General features: G+C 36.8%; 2 protein-coding genes across 5 annotated transcripts in view; both read right to left on the reverse strand.

The window, feature by feature from the left end:
• The window catches only part of LOC127415939 (adhesion G-protein coupled receptor G6-like), a 66861-nt gene extending 60752 nt beyond the window's left edge, over positions 1-6109 (reverse strand). For all 3 annotated transcript variants that reach the window (XM_051654971.1, XM_051654970.1, XM_051654969.1), the window contains exon 1: positions 5897-6109. In XM_051654971.1, the coding sequence (XP_051510931.1) occupies positions 5897-5898 (2 nt within the window). In that variant the 5' untranslated portion in view covers positions 5899-6109. The remainder of the gene's footprint in view (positions 1-5896) is intronic.
• A 3279-nt stretch (positions 6110-9388) lies between these two features.
• Positions 9389-26539, reverse strand: part of LOC127415941 (vacuolar protein sorting-associated protein VTA1 homolog) — a 59707-nt gene continuing 42556 nt past the window's right edge. The window contains exons 6-8 of one of the 2 annotated variants that reach the window (XM_051654974.1): positions 19264-19446; positions 17995-18072; positions 9389-10076 (exon numbers count right to left, since the gene is read on the reverse strand). In XM_051654974.1, coding sequence (XP_051510934.1) covers positions 9931-10076; positions 17995-18072; positions 19264-19446 — 407 coding nt within the window. In that variant the 3' untranslated portion in view covers positions 9389-9930. The remainder of the gene's footprint in view (positions 10077-17994; positions 18073-19263; positions 19447-26539) is intronic. The other variant, XM_051654975.1, reaches the window with a different exon arrangement.

Raw genomic sequence — 26539 nt, forward strand, 5'->3', positions numbered from 1 at the left:
CCAGCCACCCGAGCCATGGGCTGTTCTCACTGCTACCATCAGGTAGGCGGTATCGCAGCATCAGGACCCACACCAGCTGACTCCATGATAGCTTCTTCCCCCAAGCAATCAGACTTCTTAACTCTTGATCTCCCACGATCAAAATACATCAGCACTGCACTTTATTACCCTTACTCTTATATCTCACACCGGACTGTCATAAATTATATTATTATTATTATATTATGTTCTCTCTTAACAACTGACTATCAACCGACAGCGTGAATGTCAATACAGTACAATACTGTACATTCTATATATATATATATATATATATATATATATATATATATATATATATATATATATATATATATACTTTTTTTTATATATTTTTATTTTTAATTTTTATTGAATAATGTGTATCTATATAGTAAAAAAAAAAAAAAAAAAACAGCCTATTGTATACTGTACAGTGTATGTTATTATTTGTATATTGTTGAGTGTAATTATGTGTATAACAGATGTTTAAATTGTGTTGTGTTAATGTGATGTTTTAAGTTGAGTGTAATTATGTATAACAGATGTTTAAATTGTGTTGTGTTAATTTGATGTTATTGTAAATTGGTATATGTCTCATCACTGTCACGACTGCTATGTTGATCGGAACTGCACCCAAGAATTTCACACACCATTGCACTTGTGTATATGGCTGTGTGACAATAAAGTGATTTGATTTGATTTGATTTGAATACTCACATCCCTGAAGTATGTCCTGAATCTATTCATATACTCGCATGCATACCTAAAGAACATTCTGTTTTACCAGCTAAGAAGTGCATCCTTCATCAAATACAGTACATACTCATACAGTACATACTCTTACAGTACATGCTCTTTGGATCAGCACATTGGTTTCTGGTTTCTTTAAAGCACAAGTACATAGATACTTTCTAAAATAACTAGAAAATAAATTGCTTTATGTAATTTAAAAGGTTCTTTTAAAGTATTCTGTGGTAAACCCCTTTTTGGAAGTAACTGGAATCAAGCCCTGTCTCAAATCTTCTCATGACAAGTCATAGTAACAAGATGGCAGAATCATCAGAAATTGTGCGAGTTGGCTACAAAAACATACAATGTTTGTTACAACAAGTTTAACCTCTAACCCAAACCTAACCATAGCGTCTAACCCCTTACTCAAACACTTAATGGCATACTTGTTATTTGCATTGCATAAATAAATATGTAATAAGTAGCCAACTTTTTCACTGATGTTTCATTATCTAAAATAAAGTGTTGGACAGGGGGCCAGCTCAAATTTTATGCCTGTATTTTATCGATTAACAAATTCAGTTTGTTGACTGGTTGGTCTCTATGGAAATAAAAGTAATATACAATACCTTTTGGTTTTGCCATCTCATACGAATTATTATTAAGTCATGAGATTGTTCTTGAAACCCTAATTTTTAAGAGTGAAGGTTCAAAGCATATAGCACTAAGCAACGCATCAATCTCAACAGAATAAATCCACTGTATCTGTGACCTTTCACTAAGAATCACAATAAGACATCTAAAATCTGCAACTGGATTATAACAAACAACTATAAACTCTGGTCTGAAATCTGCTTCCAAGAAGGCAAGCTTTAGTGAGCCATTATCCGAAGTTCATGGAAAAGAAAGATTCCAGCGGGACATGACAACCACTAGAGACCTCATAAGTTATTTTGCTGAAGACATTATTTGTTTAATTGGACGTTGTTCCTCTGCATTAAAATTACTGTGATCTATATCTTCATTATAATAAATGGACAGAAAAATCCCCTCCATCTAAGACTTGAGTATGTTATAATTAGATTAACACAATGCTTCATTTGATACTATGGTTAATAACACATAAGTCTATAAAAAATGTTTTGCCAAGACTTGCCAAGTGTGTGAAGTTACAAGATCCTGTGTGAGCTCCAAAGATCTTGTTTTATTCCAACTAGCATTGTTGAGGAACTTAATTGGGTAAGATAATGGCGAGCTCTATTCTCAACCCACAGTGCAGTGCAGTGGAGGCAGAATCAGCCAGCAGCACAATAGCTACGGCTCTGAAGTCATATTTTATTAAACAACCACAAACACGCCATCCATTGCATTAATCAAAAGGCCACAATGGTGGAATCAAACATATTAAAAGGGATATTATCCCTTTAAACAAGGCTATTGCGCTTTGCAGGATTAGGAAATCATCTAATCTGTCATTTTGTTTGTTTGATCTGTAAAGCACTTTGGGTCAACTTCTGTTGTTTTTCAATGTGCTCTATAAATAAAGGTCGACTTGACTTGACTCAACTAATCTGAACGGAATTCGAAGGCAACACCCAGAAATAAATCATAATTACAAATCAGAATGTTTCTACATATTTTCAAAACTTCTTGCAAAGTTATTTAATACTGCATTAAAATCACCTCTGTGAAGTATTTTTTCTTGTCACAAAAATCAGAATAAGGCCATTTATATTAGCCATTCCATAATATTCATGTAATACATGACATTATAGAAAATATGAATGTTGTTCAGTGTGTTCCCCAAAGAATATGTAAATACACATGAATAGGGGGTCAGCGACTCAAAGGAACATGCAAGCAGCATAAAGAACTTGATTCATCACGGCAAAAAAAAAAAAAAAAAAAGAGTTGGAAAGAAAGAAACATTGCATTCTAGTATTCAAGTCTAATTTAACTCCAAGAATCCAGGAAAACACATGATGCAAAATATAACAGAAATTATTTAAAATATACACAGGTGGCCAAAAGTTTGGAATACTGTACAGATTTTGCTCTTAGAAAGAAATTGGTACTTTTAATCACCAAAGTGGCATTCAGCTGATCACAATGTATAGTCAGGACATTAATAGTGTGAAAAATTACTATTACAATTTGAAAAATAATAATAATAATAATAATTGTTCAGAACTTCAAAGAGTTCTCATCAAAAAATCCTCCACGTGCAGCAATGACTTTGCAGATCCTTGGCATTCTAGCTGTCAGTTTGTCCAGATACTCATGTGACATTTCACCCCACGCTTCCTGTAGCACTTGCCATAGATGTGGCTGTCTTGTCGGGCACTTCTCACGCACCTTACAGTCTAGCTGATCCCAAAAAAGCTCAATGGGGTTAAGATCCATAACACTCTTTTCCAATTATCTGTTGTCCAATGTTTGTGTTTCTTTGCCCACTCAAACATTTTGTTTTTGTTTTTCTGTTTCAAAAGTGGCTTTTTCTTTGCAATTTTTCCCATAAGGCCTGCACCCCTGAGTCTTCTCTTTACTGTTGTACATGAAGCTGGTGTTGAGCGGGTAGAATTCAATGAAGCTGTCAGTTGAGGACATGTGAGGCGTCTATTTCTTAAACTAGAGACTCTGATGTACTTATCCTCTTGTTCAGTTGTACATCTGGCCTTCCACATCTCTTTCTGTCCTTGTTAGAGCGAGTTGTCCTTTGTCTTTGAAGACTGTAATGTACACCTTTGTATGAAATCTTCAGTTTTTTGGAAATTCCAAGCATTATAAAGCCTTCATTCCTCAAAACAATGATTGACTGATAAGTTTCTAGATAAACTAATGTTGACCTGAAGACATGCCAGTCTATTGCATACTGTGGCAGCTCAAAAACAAACACAATGTTAAGCTTCATTTAACAAACCAAATAGCTTTCAACTGTGTTTGATTTAATGGCAAGTGATATTCTAGTACCAAATTAGCAATTTAGCAGGATTACTCAAGGATAAGGTGTTGGAGTGATGGCAGCTGGAAATGGGGCCTGTCTAGATTTTATTAAAAATGACTTTTTTCAAATAGTGATAGTGCTGTTTTTTTACATCAGTAATGTCCTGACTATACTTTGTGATCAGTTGAATTCCACTTTGGTGAAATAAAGTACCAATTTCCTTCCGTAACAGCAAAATCTGTACATTATTCTAAACTTTTGGCCACCAGTGTATATATACAGTACATATATATATATATATATATACAGTGTGTGTGTGTATACATATATATATACAGTGTGTGTGTGTATACATATATATATACAGTGTGTGTGTGTATACATATATATATATATATATATATATATATATATATATATATATATATATATATATATATATATATATATACAGTTCAGATTACAGAATACATGCTGTAAAATGTAATTTGTAACATATTCCATTAGATTACTCAAGGTCAGTAACATATTCTAAATATTTTGGATTACTTCTTCAGCACTGGTAGATTTTTTAACTTGTTTTGACTATAAAAACTCTGCCAGTACAGTAAGACAAAATACACGTTAAAAATACATTCTCTGAATAACCTAAATATCTTATGCAGTGTTGTTTCTAAAACACGATAAATCTAACTGATCTTGTTTTAAGGATTTTTTAGATATTTTTACAGGAAAACAATACAAAAATTATCAAGAATAAAATGTTTGCCCTAATATCAAAGGTCTTACTAGAAAAAAGAAATTATGATCCAACATGAATTTTCTTGATAAAAAAATATGATCGTGCCTGGTAATGTGCATGTAAAATGACTAGAAATAGCATTTTAGCTTAGTGTAAAGCTGACAATTTACACAAGGTTTATTTCTATTTCTTCTGCTCCAAACTTACTTAAAACTTTCTTCTCTGTCTGCTCATATGAATGTAACACATCATAAGAAAGTGTTTCACCACTGTTCAAATGCACTTTGGATCGCATCATTTATATGTAAACATTTTTCCATCTGAAAGGACTAAATATTAATTAAAACAAATGACAATAAAATGCAAAGTAATCTCTTCAGTAATCAAAATACTTTTTGAATGTAACTGTATTCTAATTACCAATGATTTAAATTGTAACTGTAGTGGAATACAGTTACTTATATTTTGTATTTTAAATACGTAATCCCGTTACATGTATTCCATTAGTCCCCAACCCTATAATGCTTATTGTTGCCAAGCCTAGAGGTTGAAGAATAAAGTACAGTTTTAGTACTAAAGACTGACTGTTTTCCTTTGCAACTACTGACAAAGTACGTTGAAATGTACATCAGCAGTTTTTAATCATTTCCCTAACTTCAGAGACACCACAGCTGTCAGCACTGCACAGGTAAATTGGGTATTCATCATCCTCTCATTTTCCTGTGACATCAACTGAGCTCATCTCATCTAATGACATAAGAAATTCCACATTCAGCTACTTCGTGGTTGTGCCTTAAAATGAAGTTGCCTACATAGACAGTAGCCTACTTGGTTGAACATCAAAGGAGCGTTCCAGCGTTCAAACCAACCTTCTGTACTCGCTTGTAGCCCCCCAAAAATCGCTGTCTAGGTAGGCAGCTCAGTAGGTTTTGATACAGTCAATGAAATGTTATAATTGAAGCTTAGACGATTTAAAGCATATTCAGTTTACTGTTTTCTTTGCGGGCATCTAAAAGTTCATAATGCAATTCCTCTGCTCATAAAAGTCATTGTAATGTGACACCAAATATGGGCCCCTCGATATTTTACTGACCTGAGTAAAAAAGTAAAAATAAAAAATAAGCACAAAGCATAAACTTAAGGCTCATAATAAGCACTTTCCATTTATGAGTTAATAACTTTGGAATATCAATGATCAATGGATCATGATAAAACAAATGGAAATAATCAAATTAAAACAATAAAACAATATAGTATGTCCTTTCTCTTTAATTGCGTTATTTTTAATGCAAAAAGTCGACAGATTTAGTTTGAACATTAAACACACCAATCTCGTGCCTTCAGATTTACTGACAGCGAAAGATAAACAAGAAAAACCAAAAGGTTTCTTTAGTTTAGCTATAGCCTGAAGGTGCCATTTTTAAAGAGAAAATGTAAAAAAGTTTAAAAAGTAAACTTACATTATTTCATTGAAGCTCGTCTCTTTGAAGAACCATTATATCTCTTCCACACTTTGAACAACTTCAGAGAACTTTTAGAGGCAGCCCACCATTAACTCTCACGCGCCACGACACATTTTATCAAAAGCACATTACCGTAGAGATATTCTTAAACTGAGTGTAATTTCTGTTTATGATGGATGGACCTGTTCTCTGAGCTGACAGATGCTGGGTAAAGCGGTAACGAGAGTTAACTAGACAAAACTGTGTCTGTCCCGCCGCTGGAGGGAGTTTTCAATAGAGCCCCACCCTTTCGGAAGAGAAATCCCAAAATTAAAAATAAATAAATAAAACATGGCAAGACTTTGCGTTAGTGTCTGTTACACATTGTACATTGTTACTACACTTAGTTACCATAGTAATAACAAATGATTAATTGCATGTAGCATACAGTATTTTTTATTTGACATTTTACTTAGCCTAAATTCTTAGATTATACATAAACATATTTCAAAATGCTATATATGTATGTCTGTCTGTGTGTGTGTGTGTAATATATATATACAACTATTGTTTTAAACATCTTTTGCACAGTACTATATATATATATAAAGTGAGGATTTCTTAAAAAAATAATGACATAAATAGTTTTCATTAATCAATTAACGTCATACAAAGTCCAGTAAACAGAAAAAGAGCTAAATCAATATTCGGTGTGAACAACTTTGCCTTTAAAACGGCACCAATTCTCCTACTTACACCTGGACACAGTTTTTCTTGGTTGTTGGCAAATAGGATGTTCCAAGCTTCTTAGAGAATTCGCCACAGTTCTTTTATTTATTTAGGCTGTCCCAGTTACTTCTGTCTCTTCATGTAATCCCAGACTGACTTGATGTTCAGTGTGTTCTGTTGCAGCCATCTGTTGCAGGGCTCCCTGTTCTTCTATTCTAATCTTTTCTATTTGCAAAAGGAATGTTTGGGAGTATAAAATGTATAATTCTTATTGACACACTAAAGTAGCAGATATAAATAACCATCTTAAGTCAAATATTTTTGTGAAACATCTTATGTGCCTAAAACTTTTGCACAGTACTGTATATATATATATATATATATATATATATATATATATATATATATATATATATACAGTATATACATACATACATCATGCAGATACAGGTCAGGGGCTTCAGTTAATGTTCACATCAACCATCAGAATGGGAAAGAATGTGATCTCAATTATTTGAACCGTGGCATGATTGTTGGTGCCAGATGGGCTGGTTTGAGTATTTCTGTAACTGCTGATCTCCTGGGATTTTCACACACAGCGGTCTCTAGAATTTACTCAGAATGGTGCCAAAAACAAAAAACATCCAGTGAGCGGCAGTTCTGTGGACAGAAATGCCTTGTTGATGAGAAAGGTCAACAGAGAATGGCCAGACTGGTTCAAAACGACAGAGTCTGCGGTAACTCAGATAACCGCTCTGTACAATTGTGGTGAGAAGAATATAATCTCAGAATGCTATTCTGAGATGCGGGTTGGCGCTGTTTTGGTGACACGAGGGGGACTTACACAATATTAGGCAGGTGGTTTTAATGATGTGGCTGATTGGTGTGGTCTATATATATATATATATATATATACTCTCCTTCAACTTCAAAGTTCTTGTGGTGTTGTTTTCAGCTACTGTAAATCAGCTTTTATTTTTTTACAAAACGTTTTGTTTATATAATTAAAAAGATTATTTATTAGCATAATTACAAAGAAATATTTTGTCCTCAGTCACCCATGCGGCTACTTTGTTTTCAAAGTCAAAGAAGATCTTTCAGTTAGATCTTCCTGCAAGTCAGATAACTGTATTTGCATGTAGGCCTACCTCAGATACTTACATTTGAACATTTAGGTCAAATAGCAAGCTCTAGAGTCTAAACAATCCTTGTTTGCCTCAAGTCCACATGTAATGGGATGTTAATTTTGGTACGAAAACATAACTGCATGTTTTGTTTTTAGCTTACTTGGAACAAGAGCCTGGCTCTTTCTTTGAATCAGATAGAAAGTGTGTCCCTAGGGTTACTGTCTGTTAGGTCTTGATGTATTTTGGGTGTAGGTGTGTAAAACCGTACAAGAACCCGAATACAAAAATGACACACATTTATTACAGGCTAGCTATATTCATATCAGTCATTATGTTTAAACTGAGATTTAAACTGACATGCTTTATCACCACAAGGAACTTGGCTGAGGCTGACAATGTAAAACAATTAGAGAGCCAGGAAAAAACACATTTGTTGGAACCAGATGCATGCTGTTCGCAAATTACTCATAACATTTTTTTTTTCCTGCTCAATAGCCAATATACTGTAATTCATGGTGAATTTGAATGATAATGCTGCATACAAGGTGGTCCTCTAGTTTACAGCACAGCGTATCGGTTTCTCTCATGGTGCGACAAAGACTGGGACCTTTCAATGAAAGGTGTCAATGGGAGAGGAGGGGCTGCTACGAAAGTGAGTAGTGACTGAGAATAATTAACATATATCCTTCATATACTCTTTTTGTGTTCCATGGAAGAAAGACATTCATAGTATCTATAATATATTCAGTTTTGGGTGAACTATTCATTTAACCCTCTTTTTTAGTGTAGTACTGAAGTATGCCAACTAGACTGATTTCATCAGTGATCCACTTGATGTGGATGAAGAAAGTATTACCTCGTAAATTCACGTTAGCCCATTAAAGCGGCCACTTAACAAAAGAGTAAGACAAGTAGGATGGAAAATCCCAGGTGATGTTGATTTGCATCTGCAATGAGGCAGGAAAAAGATTCAGGCAAATGCAGATGCATGCAGTGATAGTTCGGTCTACTTCCAGATAAGTGCAATGCCCTTTCTATTACACTTCAGGCTAAAAGCAGGCCATGGTGGAAAACAATGACCATACCACTGCTAATTCAAACATAAACAGCACTAGTTGAGCAGAAAACAACAGAAATTATCTACTGTACTTAATTACTTCCTGAATATGCACAATGATCGGACCAACGTCTTCATTTCTGCCAAAACAGGTTATGCATATAAAGATCTGGGTTCTCATATCTCTATCACATCGCATTTTATGTTTCTAGACTGAAAACAAATAACTTTTATAGCCTCCTTGAAATGCAAAACACACTTTTTTAAACCGCAGGAATACTACCGTGATCAATTTCATAACTTGTTCTTAATTTAATTATAATCTGAGCAAGATCAAATGGCTATGGTTTTGCATTGCTGAGGATTTGTTAAAGGCTGTCAGAATAGAGGACAGTTGTTAACACTATTCTAATCCTCAATTTGAAGGTTCTAACAATAATGCTTATTGTTTACATGATGCCATGTATGCACCCTGGAAACATTTGTATGTAATAACTACATTTAAAGCTCAAAATAATAATCGGAAAATAAATAAATCAGTATTGTTCTATGGACCTTTATCATGAGGATTATTATAAAGGAAAACAACAAATGAAAACAGATCAAAAACAGATTTATTGTTGATTGAAATAACTAACAGCAGAAAAACTTGAGTGTGAACTAACTGCAGAATCCTTCCACCTGAAGCATATACATAGAAGGGAACTGAAAGTAGTTAAGGGCAAAATGTCTCTGGATAACGTTAACGTTTCAAAGAGACTGAGGTAAGACACAAAAGTGCTTCTTTTATAGATATCTAAGGGACATGCTCCCATGTCCATGCATATCTAACCTAACTATGTGAAGCCAGAAAATGAACATCAAAACACCCTAAACCATGCATATTTGTGCACTTATAATTTGAAAGGGTCTTTCACATGCACCTGATTTTTCAGTTTTGAATCTTTATCTTATCTGGCTCTTAATGAGCAACTACTGACATCCAGTATGACAGAAACAGATGTTGTATTGAGTGATATGGGGGTGTCCTATGGAGTGTCTCTTTTTGATACAGCTGAGGCTGGTGAAATGGCCTTTTTTAAGTTCCTCAGGGCCAGATCACTGATAAAGTGGCGTTGGAAGGGTGGGACACAATAGTCTCATTCTTTGCCAGTGGTTAGTAGCTTGAGGGCCTTCTGCAGATTCTGGACGGCAGTAGCCACATCCTCGTACTGCAGTGCACTGCCTGCGTATTTACAGTATTTCTGAGCCCGCGTAAAGTCCTCTGGTGTGAGCCGCACGTCACCTGTAAAGCAGACAAAGTTAACCTTCGCAAGCTGATTTGAGAGAGCGGCTTACTGTATGTAATGTGAAAAAAATATTTGCATCACTTCCTGTTGAAATTTAAAAAGAGCTTATTTCTTTTTATCTGAAAACGAAAATAGATATTAAACAAAATTAGTAAATAATGAAAATAAGCAGTGGAATAAAAAAAAATAAAAAAAAAGGCTCCATATTTCACTCTATGACACAAGGTATAAGATAGCATAAATTAGGAGCTGTTCACTCTTACATTCCACCTGTGCTACTTTTTTAATTGTTTGTCTACGTACATATGCATCAGATGTACGTCTTTAGCTGTTACAACGCGTCTTGCAGGTTTAACTTTGAAAAAGTGCCTCCGTTTGTAGCTGTTTAAAATGCAAGAACACATTCTGTGTGATCAGCTCCTTAGTAATCAATAGATTGTAACATCTCAGCAGATACATATAGATATTGACAGCATATTTTTCCATTTTTTTTGTTTTTATTTTTTAGCTTTTTATTGATAACCAAGAGAAGATTCAGGAGATGGAATGTACCCATGTGATACATGCCATCTCTCCATTGCCTTCTAGCACACAAAATTATAGGGTTAGCTGAGGTCGGGCTAACTTATGAACGCTTAGGTTGAGGCATTTGCCACTGGGCATTTAAAATATTATAGTCATGGTACACGAATGCCATTACCACAATGTAAACTATGCTAGCTCTCACAATGATACTCTGAGTGACAGTTTGAGCTGAATTCATAATGTAAGAGCAAAATAATTACCCGGACAGAGACGACCACCAAAGCACTTTTGAGCTTTAAAATCGCTAGATCTGGTCTCTACTCCGGTATTAATATTTAACCATAATACATTTTTTTGCTTTCCTAAAAAGCTTTGCTTGCACCTCGATTTCATAGAGTCTACACAAACTAGGAGGACTATGGCCACGGAGCTGCCTTGATTGAGATGCTCGATTTCAGAAACATTTCAACAAGTGCTTACTTGTACTGGTATGATCTTGGCCATCATTTTGTGCTGTTGTGTTATTTTGTCTGTAGGGGAGGGAAATTTGGAGCTGAACGTGCATTTGTGCTGAAGGGACACACAAAAGTTTTTTCTTTTTTTTTTTTTAATAGTAATCTGTATTTGAAAAACTTAAACTGTTGTGCTGTTATTCTTTGTTTGTTACATTGGCAAGGCATGGCAGGGCAGAAGACCCAGTAGTTTGTATGTAGGAGTTTAGCCCTCTACACATGTTGTACGAATAGTACATTAAAATATAATGCTGCTAAGTGCCAGTCCTTTGACAGAGGGATTTTGTTTGTTAACTGTAATGTATTTCCCAGATAGACTGTAGTGACATCTTTCACCTTGGGACTGGTTGTATTTATTAACAGGTTTGTTATTGTTTGGTGAAGGGAGAGCTGTTGTCTCAGGGGCATATCAGTAAATTGGAATTGCTAGCTTGCTTGCTGGTCTTCTTTTTGTAATTAACATTTTTTATTGATTCAAAGAAAAAACACAGAGAAAAACACAACATAAACACACAGAATCAACATTTAACTTTTAACCCTCATTAACATCCCTCCCCAAACACCAACCCCACCCTACCTCAAAGAACACCCCTGTGGTCACATAAAATAATACACACACAAACAATAAAATAAAAAATAAATAAATAAAAATAAATAAAAAATAAAATATATAATAAACATGCATAATTAAACGTCTCCCTCCTCATCCCTTCCCCTAGAGTCCTCCAAAACTGCCAAATACCTACCCCACTTCCTGAAAAATAAGTCCTCCAGCCCCAACCTTCCATCTATCATCTTCTCATAAGCCGCCACCCTCCCCATCTCTGCACACCACTCCGGAAATGGTGGTGCTCCGTCTGACTTCCATCCCCTTAAAATAATTTGTCTGCCAATCATCACGCCAGTCAGAACCCAATTTTTTATATATTTGTCCCCCGAATTTATAACTTCCCCATCGCCCAAAATGCAAAGTCTGGGGCAAAGTAAAATTTGAGTGCCCAGAATGTCACGCAAATAATTCTGAATCTTTAACCAAAAATCTTGGATCTTAACGCATCCCTCAAAAACATGGGTTGTGTCTCCAACTTCTGAATGGCATCGCCAGCAGGTGGGTGTGTCTTTAAGACCAAGCCTATATAATCTAGAGGGGATCCAATAAAATCTTTGTAAAATCTTAAATTGCACAAGGCGAACCCTTGCATCTCTAGATGCAGACTTGACATTTTTCAGAATCTTAGTCCACACTCCATCCTCCAGTACCAAATTCAAATCTTTCTCCCATAATCTCTTAATAGAAGTTAAAGCTCCACCCCCCCATACTCTGAATTAACAGGGAGTAGTACACTGATGCCTCATGACCTTTACCAAAAGCCACAATCACCTCTCCCAAAGCATCTGCCTCCTTAGGTGGGGTGTGTGCTACTCCCAAAAACAGTACAAAGCAGGTGGTGCAATTGTAAATACCTATAAAACTGAGGTCTGGGGATCCCAAAATGTTGGACCAAGTTTTCAAACAATCTCAACCCCCTCACAATCCACTCTGGGCAGCAAAAAGGGGACTTGCCAATACACAATCTTGGGTTCTGCCATATGCTCGAGGCAACGTTTAAATAAGTGTCCAATTTGAACAATCTGGACACTTTAGTCCATACCGAGTGTAAATGCGAAATAACGGGGTGTAACTTGGAACAACCTTCCCAACTCCATCCGTGAAGCTGACTCACTCTCGGTCTTCAAAAAATGACTAAAAACACATCTGTTCCATGAGCACTTAACCAGTCATTAAAAATTTGCACTTTATTCAGTTTTGAATACTATTATGATGCTAGTGATACTTCGTAATACAGCACTTTTCATACCACTGTCTCCTAAGATGATTCACTTATGTTTTCCTCTTTTGTAAGTCGCTTTGGATAAAAGCGTCTGCCAAATGAATAAATGTAAAAATGTAAATGTAAACTTAACTTTTCCGATTAGTTTGACAGAGATGCTTTGTAATGGCGAAATAGGGGCATGAACTGCCTGTTCAATAACAAACCAGGGAGGGGCTCACTCAGGTGGAAGTGACCAATGAGCCAAATGTCTGAGACTGAACGCATAGTAATAAAACAAAATCTTGGGTAGGCCTAGCCCTCCTTTGTCAATCAGCCAATGTAACTTATTAAAATGCAATCTAGGATGTTTACCATTCCAAATGAAGGATTTCGCTATGCTATCAAATTGCTTGAAATAAGATAGGGGACATCCACAGGGAGAGATTGTAGCAGGTAGTTAAATTTTGGAATACAATTCATTTTAATAACATTAACCTTCCCAATCATCGAGTAATGAAGCCCACCTGCCCACGTCGCTCGAAATTTTTTTTATTAAAGGGTCAAAATTAACACTAACTAAATCAGACAAATTTGCTGGGAATAAAATCCCCAAATACTTAATGCCCTGTTTGGCCATTGGAAGGCGCCCGGCTGGAAGGCCGTTACTGGACAGTATGCTGTCAGAGCCAAAGCTTCGGAATTAACTTTGTATCATGAGAATTTGTAAAAGCAATTAATAATTCTGTGGAGGCAAGGCATTGATCTAGTAGGTTCAGAGACAAATAATAAAATATCATCTGCGTAAAGCAGAAGCTTATGTGCCACACCTCCTGCAACCACCCCTGGAAAATCATCCTCCCCCCTTATCGCGGCTGCTAATGGTTCCAGGGCAAGACAGAACAATAAAGGGGAAAGAGGGCAGCCCTGCCGAGTGCCCCTATCCAGAGTAAAATAATCTGAAATTAATCCATTTGTTTGTACCGCTGCTACAGGGTGTCTATAAAGTAACTTAATCCAACCAATAAATGTACTCCTGAACCTATACATTTCCAAAATCTTAAAAAGATAATCCCATTCTACCATATCAAACGCCTTTTCGGCATCAAGTGAGATGGCAGCGACCGGAGATTGATCATTCGCTACTGACCACATGATGTTGATGAGACGCCTGATGTTATCAGAAAAGCTATGGCCCCGAATAAATCCCACCTGATCTATATGTATAAGAGATGTCATAACCTTACTTAATTGGTTAGCCAAAATTTTTGACAACATTTTTACATCTAGTTGGATCAGGGAGATTGGACGGTAACTTTTACACTCGCTTGGATCTTTGTCCTTTTTAAGAATCAGACTGGTCCGGGCTTGTGTCATGGTTGGAGGAAGCTTTCTATTCTTTAATGATTCAGTATAAACTTCTAACAAAAGTGGAGCCAGTTCTGTAGCATAGGATCTAAACATTCTGCAGCAAAACCATCTGTCCCTGGAGCCTTGCCAGTAGGTAGGGACTTAATTCCCTCGTCAAGCTCCTCCAAGGTTATCTCAGAATCAAGGGAGTTTTTTTGCTCAATCGTCAGTTTAGGAAGATCTAATGGTTCCACAAAGTATCTAATATCTTCATCAGTAGATGAAGATGTGGAACTATAAAGATCAAGATAGAACTCTTTAAAGACATTATTAATATCAATGGCTGAGGTAAAAATTTCACCACCAGCAGATTTCACTGAGGGAATGATAGAAAGAGACTCTCTCTGCTTTATATATCTAGCCAAAAGCTTCCCTGCTTTGTCACCCGACTCAAAGTATGACTGTCTTGCCCTGAATAACCAAAACTCCACTTTCTGTGACAAAATAGTATTATATCTATATTTCAATCGGGTCAATTGCCTCTGCACTTTTAATATTCTCTTCCAACTCCACGAGTTCTCGTACTTTGGATTTTTTGATGAATGAGGCATTCTGTATGATCCGACCTCTAAGAAACGCCTTAAGTGCCTCCCAAGCCACGCCCACAGAGGATACTGAAGACCAGTTGGTCTCCATATAAACATTGATTTCATTCTTTAACATTTGTTGGAAATCAGGATTTTTCAAAAGGGACACATTAAGGCGCCAACTATATGATTTCTTTTTCTCTGTATATGGCAACACCTCTAAGCTCACCAGGGCATGATCTGAGACTAAGATATTTCCAATTGAGCAATCAACAACAGATGAAATGAGGGATTTGGTTATAAAAAAAAAAAAAAAAATCTATTCTAGAATAAATCTTATGGACTGATGAAAAAAATGTATAGTCCCTACCAGATGGGTTCAAAAGTCTCCAAATATCCGTAAGACCAAGATTTTTACACATCCTGTGAAGCGTCAATGTTGCTCTAGGGGTTTTACACAATTTTGCTTCACTGTGATCAAGGACGGAGTCCATCAAAAGATTAAAGTCTCCTCCCAATATTATATCATGAGGGGTGCCAGCGGTTTGCAACATCCCTTCAAGATCTATAAAAAAAGCCCTGATCATCAGTGTTAGGTGCGTAAATATTAGCCAAAATCAACCTTTGCCCTTGAATTTCAGCTAGAACAATAATGACTCTCCCTAATTTATCTTTAGTCTGTTTGAGACATTTGAATTGTAGATGTTTATTAATCAATATAATGACTCCCTTGCGCTTACTTGAGCCAGCACTAAAAAAAAAAATATGTCCACCCCATATCTTTCCAAATTTTTCAGCTTCCTGCGGGGAGAGATGTGTTTCTTGAAGAAACACTATATCATATTTCTTACATTTAAGAAAAGTAATAACCTTCCTTCTTTTTATGGGGTGCCCCAACCCATTTACATTCCATGTGGAGAGAGACAGTACACTCATATTAACATTTGACATTTTTATATAGTAGAAAAAATTAATTGTGTGTCAAAAACAAAATTATACAGACCACATTCCCCATTAGTGAAACAATCAAACCCCGAACTTCCCCCCCAAACAAAACAAACAGAAAAAAGAAAAACATGCACATTAACCCAGCGCACGAAAGCGCCAACCGGCGACAATCCCTCTAAACTCAAAAGGTCCATGAACGCCCACGAGCCTCCACGACAACTTTGCCATCGGATTGCTCAATTTTGCCTCACAAATTTGTGAGGAAAAATTACCTAACAGAAAATACTTTGTAAAATAAGACTCAGCCAATAGGATGAATGAACACAAAGAACATGTAGATTCATTCACAGAACTGACTCAAAGGTGTGATCTTCCACAAAACAAATTCCAGCTGATTTAAAACCGTTCAGATTCCTCGGACAGACAAACTAATGTTCAGTGAGCCAGCTGTTATGAGTTCAGTGGATGACAATCATTCCAATGTCCCGTAAAAACACTCAACAAAACAAACTCCAGCCAGCAGGAGGAATAAGCACGAAGAACGAACAGATTAACCCACAGCTGTTCCAAAGGAGTGTTATTCAATAGAACAAGCTCCAGCCGCTAGGCAGAACCAATACAAAAAGAAACAAAACCGACATCCCGGTTCCCCGGATGGTTGAGTCAATTCACTCGGAGGCCGCATAAAAGTATATATCATGACTTACACAATCCGTCAACTTTATAAAAGTCATCCTTTGTGTGAGCATGTAGATATTTCGTGGTCATCCGTAGTGTCCACTCTCAAACTGACCAAAATGATGCCCAGCTTCCTCAAAAGCCAGAGTAAGTACAGCAAGTCGACCCACTCACCTGAGAAACACCCAATGGTTTACTCACCCATTGATTCAATAAAAGACATTGCCTGATTGGGACATGTAAATACTTTGCAACCATCCTTCGTTTCTATTCTCAGTTTGGTCGGAAACTTCATAGCAAAAGTGATCTTTCGCTGATGTAAGAGTTTCTTACATTCCTTGAACCGATAGCATTTCTCTCGTCAAACTCGCAAATTCCGGGAACAAGAAAATATTATGGTTCTTCCAAGAAAGCTTCCCTTTGCTCCTCGCCTGGCGCAACACAAGATCTTTATCGGATGATCTCAGAAATCTGGCCAGAATCGATCGGGGCCTATCTCCCTCAGCAAATCTGAGAGCTGGGACTCTGTGAGCTCACTCGATTTCCAGCCTGTGGCCTATTATGTCGAGCAGACTCGGAAAAAGCTCGTCTAGGAATTTCACTATATATCTGCCCTCCTCATTCTCAGGAATTCCAACAATTTGAACGTTATTCCTGCGGCTTCTATTCTCAAGATCTTCAAGCTTTTCAAGTTTACTGATACATACTGATCACCATTAACTACTGGAAAAAATGTCCACACTATGAAACGCCAGTTTCTGCAATTAGACAATCTGCTTTATTAACTGCACTGTAGGAAATTAAAAAATGTATGTGTATGCATACAAACGCACTTATAAATAGAGATGCATGGATCGAAAATATTGATGCAACATTGTGAGAAAAACAATTGCAAGATATATTTTGTATTGTATTGGCGATTTGGCACAGCCCTAGTAGACAGATTTCAATTAACCAAAACAATATCAAATAAAACACTGTTTTCTACATAGAATTGGAGCAATTTTGAGATTTTCAGTGCAAGACTAAATTTCTCCAGTTACATATGAGCAAATGCAATTGTAGTGGGCAGCCATTGTATATCAAATGACCTCACTCAGGAGACAAATTATTTAATTGGCAGACTGAAGGCCAACACTTGCTTTGGACACAATTTGCATTAATTCTTATTAAAGGTACATTCTAGTGACAGTTGCCGGCAGTGAGGAAATTTCATTCCGAGACTTGATTCTTACAGCTTTGACTGTGGCTGTTCTATTCCCACTCACTATGGAAAGCCAAAATAATTGAATCTGTTTCCCATAGAGGCTTAATTTATTTAGAAAATAAATAATGATAATGATTTTTCCTCTAGTCTTACGAGCAACAAAATGAGGTTCAGCATTTTGGTGAAATGAGGTTGTATCTTCTCTTTCAAGAGAAAGGGCAAGGTTTTGTTGTTTTTGCTGGGTTCAGTGAGATTGGATTTCAATGGAGAGCGGTTATCTTTGCAAAAAAGCATACCTTCCTGGGTATTGTTTAGTAGTGAAGGGTCAACCACTGGCATGGTACGTGGAACAGGCACTGGTTTGATGGGCTGTGCTGCTCCAAAACAGAGAAAAAGTTTATTAACTCATAACTGTGGACGGACTTTTGCATTTGCTTTCATGACTGTTGATGGAATACTGAAATGATGGACAAATTAACGAATCAATTTATTTTGGACTGCTATAACTGATTTTGATTTAGAAGTGCTCAGCTAAAAGGCTGAGCCTGCTCTTTTTAAGAAAGAGAACAAAAATTTATTAATTTTTTGAAATTAAAAATTAAAACACATTAATTGAAAAAAGTTCATTTAGGTTTCAACAAGAGAGACTAAGAGTTGACATGGAGTCAAATACAAGATAAACTCTTTCTGTATGCTTTCCAGGTTTGAGAGTGAGAGCATGCCATCCCTGATGAAAGTCAGTGATTGCACTTCTGGGATGCCATGGTGCAGATTAGTCATTTTCACCATGCCTGGAAGCTGAGGCACTAATCACAGAGGACAGAAGTTGCAAGGGGAAACACCCCACATGGTGGTACCAAGCTTGACTGTTCTTTAAAAGGTAAAGGTGGGAAAACAGGAAACCTGAACAGGAAATATATAGAGCCAAGACAAACTAGGGCTCTGTCCCAGCACTCTCAGAAGTGCTGAAATCTGTGCATTTGAGACAAGGGAACTGGGTTGTTATGAATGTCACAGAGGAATGTGTTTGAGTGATTCATTTGGTCATCTTTCAGATCTTTGGCTGCTATTTGAACAAATCGAGCAAATACCCAGTCTAAAAAGAGTCATTAAATGCATGGCTCTCTATAAACAGGCAACTGCACAAAAACATTGATAACGTTATTTCTAAGCACAAATACAATGGAAGCATGCAAGGTAGTACTAAGGTACTAATTCCAATAATCTCAGGTAAAATTAGATGTGAATAGACCCTTTTCACAGATGGCGACAGCACAATTTCCACCTTAGCATAGCATGGTAAGTCTAGCTAAATCTAATCTATCATACAGTATTTTTTGTCATTTTCAAATTGTTTAATTTCTTTCTTTTGATCACCGTAATCCATTCTCTAAATTATTCCTCTTTTGACTAGAAATGCAATATTGGATTTTTCTGCAAATGGGAACACAAAATCATTTTTGCTATGGTCTTCAATGTACCTCTAAATAAGTTGACCCTGCTATAGTTTACTTCCACATTCCAAACTTGGAAATGTGAAAAAGGTCCATAGTGTGAACACTTACCTTCTGGAGGTGGAATGTCTGCAGGTGTATTGGCTGGGGCATGTGACCCTGGAGGTATCGGAATGTTACTGAAATTGGACGTTGGGGGTTGGTCTGTTGGATGGCCGTGGAAAGAGGGCTGTGATTGGGGTGGACCCTGAGGAGCTAGTGAAGGTTCACCACCCTCAGCACCAAATTCATCATCTAAGTAAAGAAAAAAAGAAGCAAAATGTGTTAACAGTTTAAGGTTTGTCTGTTTGTCATAACTGGGCTTGTCAGAATGAAAACATCTGAAACGTCATTAGGAAGCCCTTCCTTTGTAAGTACTGATAGAAAATTCAATATAATTCTAAATGAGGATTTCCTTCCTAGAACTATGTGTTTTTCAACAACTAAAGGAGCTCTAAACAGCCTGTTGCCAGCACTAATCAGGCTATTCCATTTTCTCACATAATTCCATCCAGTTTGTTAGAGGTCTGTTCAAACCATTATTTTCTCACATCATTTTATCATGAATACAAATCACTGAACAGATTAGTCTCATTGCCAGGCAAATAATTGTTTCAGGGATTTAAAAATGGTTAAACACTTTAATGAAGTTGATTACATCTGTAAGTTGTAGTACCACCACAACTTCATGCAGCCAAGGAGATACATGGCAGCAAAGGGAAGCAACCCAGAAGAAATTTCTATTGCTAAAAGAAGAAAATTATTTGGAAGAAATAACAATATAGCCATATACAAGACAATTGTTGAATTCAAGTACGAGTATAGAACTGTATAAAAGTAATGTGGATAGTAAAGATCAGATAATTTGATCTTGATCGGATTTTATGAAAAATAGTTTGGTTGACATATATCTAACTTTTGAAAATGTGAAAAGTTCTCACCTTAATCTATTATGCAAGTGACATTTAAGAATGATCTGATTTGAGTCTGAAGCTAAATATTTTCCTTAACATCTAATTTCAATGCCGTGCTTTGCCTCAAAACCCTGAACAATATGATGAAAGCATTAATTACACATGGAACCAGTTTCAATCAATTGCATGTTGAACCCTAAGACACCCCCAAAATGAGTGACAAACATAAATTAATACAGAAAAAAACAAGGAACAGAGCAAAGAAGGAAATTCCAACAAACTGTGGCTGAGTTCTTCCATTTGAGATATTACAACAATCCCACATTCATAATGTTTCTGAAACCCATAGTCAGACTCTATTTTGAAAAAATAATACATTACAGTAAAACACACAGTTTAGATGTTAGCACCATCTATATTAGCCTACATTAGCAGGATTTAATAACAAGGTAAAACTTCAATATACTGTAACATTCCTTCACTAGGAACAAGTTTGAAAAACACATTTCCAAATTTGGTTGATGCATAAATGGTTTTTTTTTTGGTCTCTTTCCACAGACTTGTCGTGGGGGGGGGGGGGGGGGGTGGTATTTTCATTATCCACGGTGAAATAATAAGGGTGGGGCAAGTCAAACAAACATTCTGGTCATATGAAAATATGGCCTTCATCTGGTTTATGCGCAGCACTGCTTGAGCCGAGCCAGATCAGGGGGATTCCTGGCTGATCCTGGAAGAGAAATTCGCTCTCGTATCGTCGCTGTAGTTAGATAAGGAGTTGTGAAACAGGAACGGTGTAGACTCCATGAAGACCAAAGGCTGGCTTCCCAGAAATAGTCTGACTGCTGACTATTGCCAAGGCAAGTCTACACACAAAATAGCTTTGTGCTGCTATAGTGATGAGGGAGGTTGTGATTACACTATGATACCACAAACAGCCACCTCTTCTGTTCTTAAGAGTCAGGATCTGCACACAAGGGCCGGATGAAGTGTTGAAGTATGCATGAACACGCTGTGGCTCTTGAGGGTACTCTGAAAACAGGCTGAATATATGAAGCACTTCCTTTGGAGCAATGAGGGGAATAAATAACCAGCATTGTGCAACATATATTCGCAACAGAGAATCCACCTTGAACTGCTTATACCTAATGACTGAACTTGTAAACTTTGTTTAAAACTCCATTAATGTTTTCACCGATTTAAATCCTCAGAATTCTCCAAAAGGCCTTTGGTTTTAAGTACAAACAGTGATTGAGGGGGAATCTGCACTGGCTCGAGCACATTCCGCAAAAGTAAGTCAACAAGAGGCTTAAGAGAAGCTTTCCGCCAATAAAAGCTCTATTTATTATTGATTTGTGCCGATGGCTGACATGAATTTTGAAAAATTTCAATGGGTGTGCTCGACCTGACTCTTCTTCTAGCTATAAGACTGTGACCTACATTACACTTAAAAGAAACATTTATTTAGTGCTAATTAGTGACAGGGAGGAAATGTATAAATTGTAAACAGATGTGAACAGAATGGGATGCAAGATGAAGTTCTTGGAATGTTGCAGTCATATCATCTTGCAAACCATGGAGAGATGAGTCATTTTTCATTATAGTGGTAATACTTTTGTGGAATAGTAACTTGAACACAATATGCATGCTGCTTTTGAGGAATATTGCAACAGTATGGAGGTATTGAAATAGCAAAAACTAATCTAGCAACAAACAGAACTATGGGTGAATTACTTTGCCTGGGCAATGTACTGTATATACAGTGCCTTGCAAAAGTATTCAGACCCCTGACCAATTATCTCATATTACTGAATTTCAAATGGTGTAATGAAATTTCATTCTGTTTGATATTTTATTTTAAAACACTGGAATTCAAAATCAATTATTGTTAGGTGACATTGGCTTTATGTTGGGAAATATTTAAAATAAAAATAAAAAACTGAAATATCTTGCTTGCATAAGTATTCAACCCCTGTGCTGTGGAAGATGCCAGGTTACACCGATGAAAGAAATTTCCCTAACGAGGACACAGTTACTTTACCATTGGCATCCACCTGTGAATCATTCAAGTTGCAATTACATTTTCTGGATAAAAAACCCATTGTTGAAGGATCATTGGTCAGGATGTGAATCTGAAGGAAAATGAAGACCAAAGAGCATTCCACAGAAGTTGAAGTAATACAAATGCATAGATTAGGGAAAGGGTACAAAATATTATCCAAATGTTTGGATATCCCAGAGAGCACAGTTGGATCAATAATCAGGAAGTGGAAGCTGCAACACACCACCCAGGCACTGCCAAGAAAAGGCCGTCCATCAAAACTCAGCGCTCTAACAAAAAGGAGACTTATAAGAGAAGCCACAGAGAGGCCAACAATCACTTTGAAGGAGCTACAGAGATCAGTGGCTGGGAGTGGAGTAATGGTGCACCAGTCAACCATATCAATAGCACTGCATAATGCTGGCCTGTATGGGAGGGTGGCAAGAAAGAAGCCGTTACTCAAAAAGTACCATCTGAAAGCACGTCTGGAGTTTGCCAGAAAGTATGTGAGTGACCCAGCTGCGATGTGGGACAAGGTTTTGTGGTCAGATGAGACCAAGATAGAGCTTTTTGGCCAAACTCCAAGTGCTATGTGTGGCGCAAACCTAACACTTCCTATGCCTCAAGACACAACATCCCTACAGTTAAGTATGGTGGTGGCAGCATCATGCTGTGGGGATGCTTCTCATCAGCAGGGACTGGGCATCTTGTTAGAATTGAAGGAAGAATGGATGGAGCAAAATATAGGGAAATACTGCAAAAGAACCTGCTTTCCCAACAAACAAAAAAAACAATGTCAACTTACAATAACTGATTTTGAAATTTCAGTGTACCATTTGTAATTCGGTAATATGAGAGAATTGGTCAGGGTTCTCAGTACTTTAGCAAGGCACTGTATATATTCAGACCATCCATGGTACTAGAATCTACTTAATGCAGACCAATTCAAATGGAGCAATCCACAGGTCCCCCTAAATACAACAGAAATTAATTTAGACAATAACTTCAGCAAGTGTAAGGCATGTTGTTTGCAGACTTCTTCAAATGTGTAATTTATTTCCGAGCTGTACTTGCACTGACACTCAAGCCTATTTCTGTTTGACCTTAATTTTTGAGCAGGCGGAAGAAAAGAGACCCTTACTTTCCATGGAGTCATGGTGTGAGCGCAAAGTCTGCTCCAGGAAACTACCAGCTACTGGTCTAAACATTGCACGAGGCTTAGGAATACTACGCTAATTAGAAAGCTGCTACAGATTTGCTCTCTTTCCTTTCAATAAGCCTCTTTTCCCATGTCCTGCAACTTGCTTGTCATGCATACATTTCTGTAAGTGGGAATGCCAAACTCATATGGCATGGAAACAATACCGCTTGTATGGTTCTTAACATAGCATGGGCTATTCCCACCCGGTATTTCATTATGCCAAACATTAAATAAAGGTTTTCTTCAATCGGCACAAAAACACATAACCCATCTAAACAGAACTGGTGAGCAGTAATTTACTTTGTTAGTGGAAAAGAGTGCTTTTGACAAAATACAGAAATCAATTATGCTTATTACTTTCTTCACAGGAGCAAATTTTGACTGCATTCATCATATCTTGGCCTACTTGTTGCAATAAGGTACATTGAATGTTCGAATTGTCTTTAGCGGTTTCTGCATCCATTTGTGGTTGCTTTTTCGGAAATCTAAACATTTTAATTTCCATTAGTTACAGGCATTCAGGAAGCATCCAGCCACTGAAGAACATGGTCCCAATTTTTTATAATGACATTTTATGACACGTTAATGTTAGTAACATTAATTGTGTTCAAGTCATTATGAATGAAGTGCCTCCCGCTGTTGCTTTGAGTACGACAACTAGCCAGAATTTTTCAAGGGACATGGCTGTCACTTCCTTAAACCGACAAACAGTCCTTGAAATGGTCTATAGGTTTGGAACAACATAAGGGATGAGTAAATCATAAAAAAAATTCACTTTTTGAAGAACTATTCCTTTAACTGCTGAGAACAGGACCCGATGCAAGCCTGACATCAAATGAGCACTGGTGCAAGTTACACAGCATGTAAACATCTTGGCTTATTTGTATTATTTCATCTAAGGGACCTCCTTGAAAAAGGCTGTCTGACAGACATATGGAAAGAGACAGATACTGTGATAAGGTGTTTGAATTCATCAAGGCAAAATAAATTGTATCAGTTTTCTCTTGGCAATGTTGCATCAGAGGGAAGAACCAAGCATGAGGTCACTACTTAACAAGAGGGGCCCAGCTGTTAGATGTAAAGCTGAAGAAAACATTGTAGATACCATAAAATAAAACAATAAGACTTGCTATATGAGCAATGTAAAATACTGCAGTTTTAAACATTTGTACAGTACCAAAATCAGTGATTATACGGGCAAGATTAAGTGAGAATATCACATACTAAAGACACATACTATGCATGTGTATGTCCCTAAGGCTCAGTCTATATGACTTCATCTCAGACATGAGCAGGTCAGGTCAAAAGCAGCACACCCAGCAGATGTGGGGGTGGGGGGCGGGTTGGGGGTGATCTAACTGGAGCCCACCGCCAAGCACTGTTTTGTCTCACATATGCACATGGACAATCTTTCACTGTTAAACAATATCTAAACAAGAGCAGCTTTTACTATGCTGGGACTAAACTGGAACCATATACTTTAGTTGGTGATTTTATGAAGCAAAGAGATTAAAACTGAAGTGTATAATTGCTGCTCCACTAGCGTCACTTAACGGAATAGCAAAAAAATAACTGTTTTCAAACAGGTTTCTTGAACATTTCACCTATCTGCCATTGGTTGCAAAAACAAATAAATAAAAATAAATAAAAGGGAAACGGCCCAAACTGACACCATTTGTTGAGCTAATGTTGCTGTGTCGTGTTGGTCGGGATGCACAAACAAACTACACAGCCACAGTGTTAACAATTTTTGGGGAAATCAACCTACAAATGGCTTACTTAGAATTGACTTGGCTCATAAAGCTAGGATAGAAGAAAACATTTTAAAATCGATAAATTATATATTTCACAATTATACATTTAAATCTTAGCTTTAAGGGTTACATTTTTATTTGACTAACTGCTCTAGGCCTTTCAAAAATGTCATTATACTAATAGATATGCTACAGGCATGCACATGTTCTATGTCTGGTGATTTACTATTTAAATAAGGATTTCATAGAAAGGGGTTTGAAATTGCTTTTGCATAAACATTCTCTTTAGGAGGATGAAATGGACTTTTCCTTTCTAAACGGGCAAATCCAAAGTTTGGCTAATGTTGGCAATGTGCGATACAGAATGACTCAATACAACCCAATATAGAATGAACCGGTTAACTAAAGCCTATTCCAATTTCCTAATATAGCAGAATGTAAACAACCAAACCAAGTAATAGGTTTTGCAGGCACTAACAGCTATTTACATGTTCCCTGAATTGATTACATTATTCTAATTTCCTTTTCCTCTAGTTGAAAAGTTGCATGTAATCCACAGTTAAATACAGTATAAACTGCAAGAGATATAATACAACTAGCACAATTATGCTGAAAGGTACTACATTCCTTCATTCCTTTTTAGCATTATTAGCATGAAAATAATGTAGCAGGTTCTTATCCACAACAGCTACCACTCTAACTGCTTTTTTGTTTGCTGGCATTCTTTTTCCAGTCTTCCTTCAAACCTATTAAGGTACTGCCGACGTGTTAGATTAATTAAGGTTAATATGTGATCCTTTTTTAGAAAATATGGGAAGACAAGGGGATAAGTGAATAAAATTACCTGGCAATAGTAATGATACTTAAATTTAATTTGGTTTTAAAATGTGCAGCCTCATATTTTTAACATCACAGTTGGAGCCGTAACCTTGTACCAAGTGCTTCGAGTCCCGGCTTGAGATTTCCCAATCCTGTTGCCCACTTTATTCCCAGTCATTTCCTGAGTCTTTCTCTACTTACCTAACTAATAAAAGGCAAATAATGCCAAAAATATAATTTATTTAAGCTCTGTTCATTATAACGGGAGAGTTCTAATTTGTCACATTTAATTGCTCACATGCACCGCATGTGCAGAAACAGAAGCAGCAACTGAATACCCCGATGTAGTAACTTGAGTACCCCGGTGTAGAATAATATGCATCATCAGAAGTATAAGCTTTCATTTGGTAATTGTACAAAGATTTTTTCACTTGATTTTTAGAGACCTTTCGATTTAGAGTATGTCTGTATATCTGTATTCATTTTATGTCTGTCCTGAATGCTACAACACTTTGCCTCCTAATGACAAAAGTTAAAATATTTAGGTGGACAATTTTCACACTATTACAGAATCTGATCAAGTCTGTGATTGTGAAAAATCACTATATAGCAGTCTGTTCTG

The sequence above is a fragment of the Myxocyprinus asiaticus genome, chromosome 25 (genome assembly GCF_019703515.2).
Source record: "Myxocyprinus asiaticus isolate MX2 ecotype Aquarium Trade chromosome 25, UBuf_Myxa_2, whole genome shotgun sequence".
NCBI classification, from domain to species: Eukaryota; Metazoa; Chordata; class Actinopteri; order Cypriniformes; family Catostomidae; genus Myxocyprinus; species Myxocyprinus asiaticus.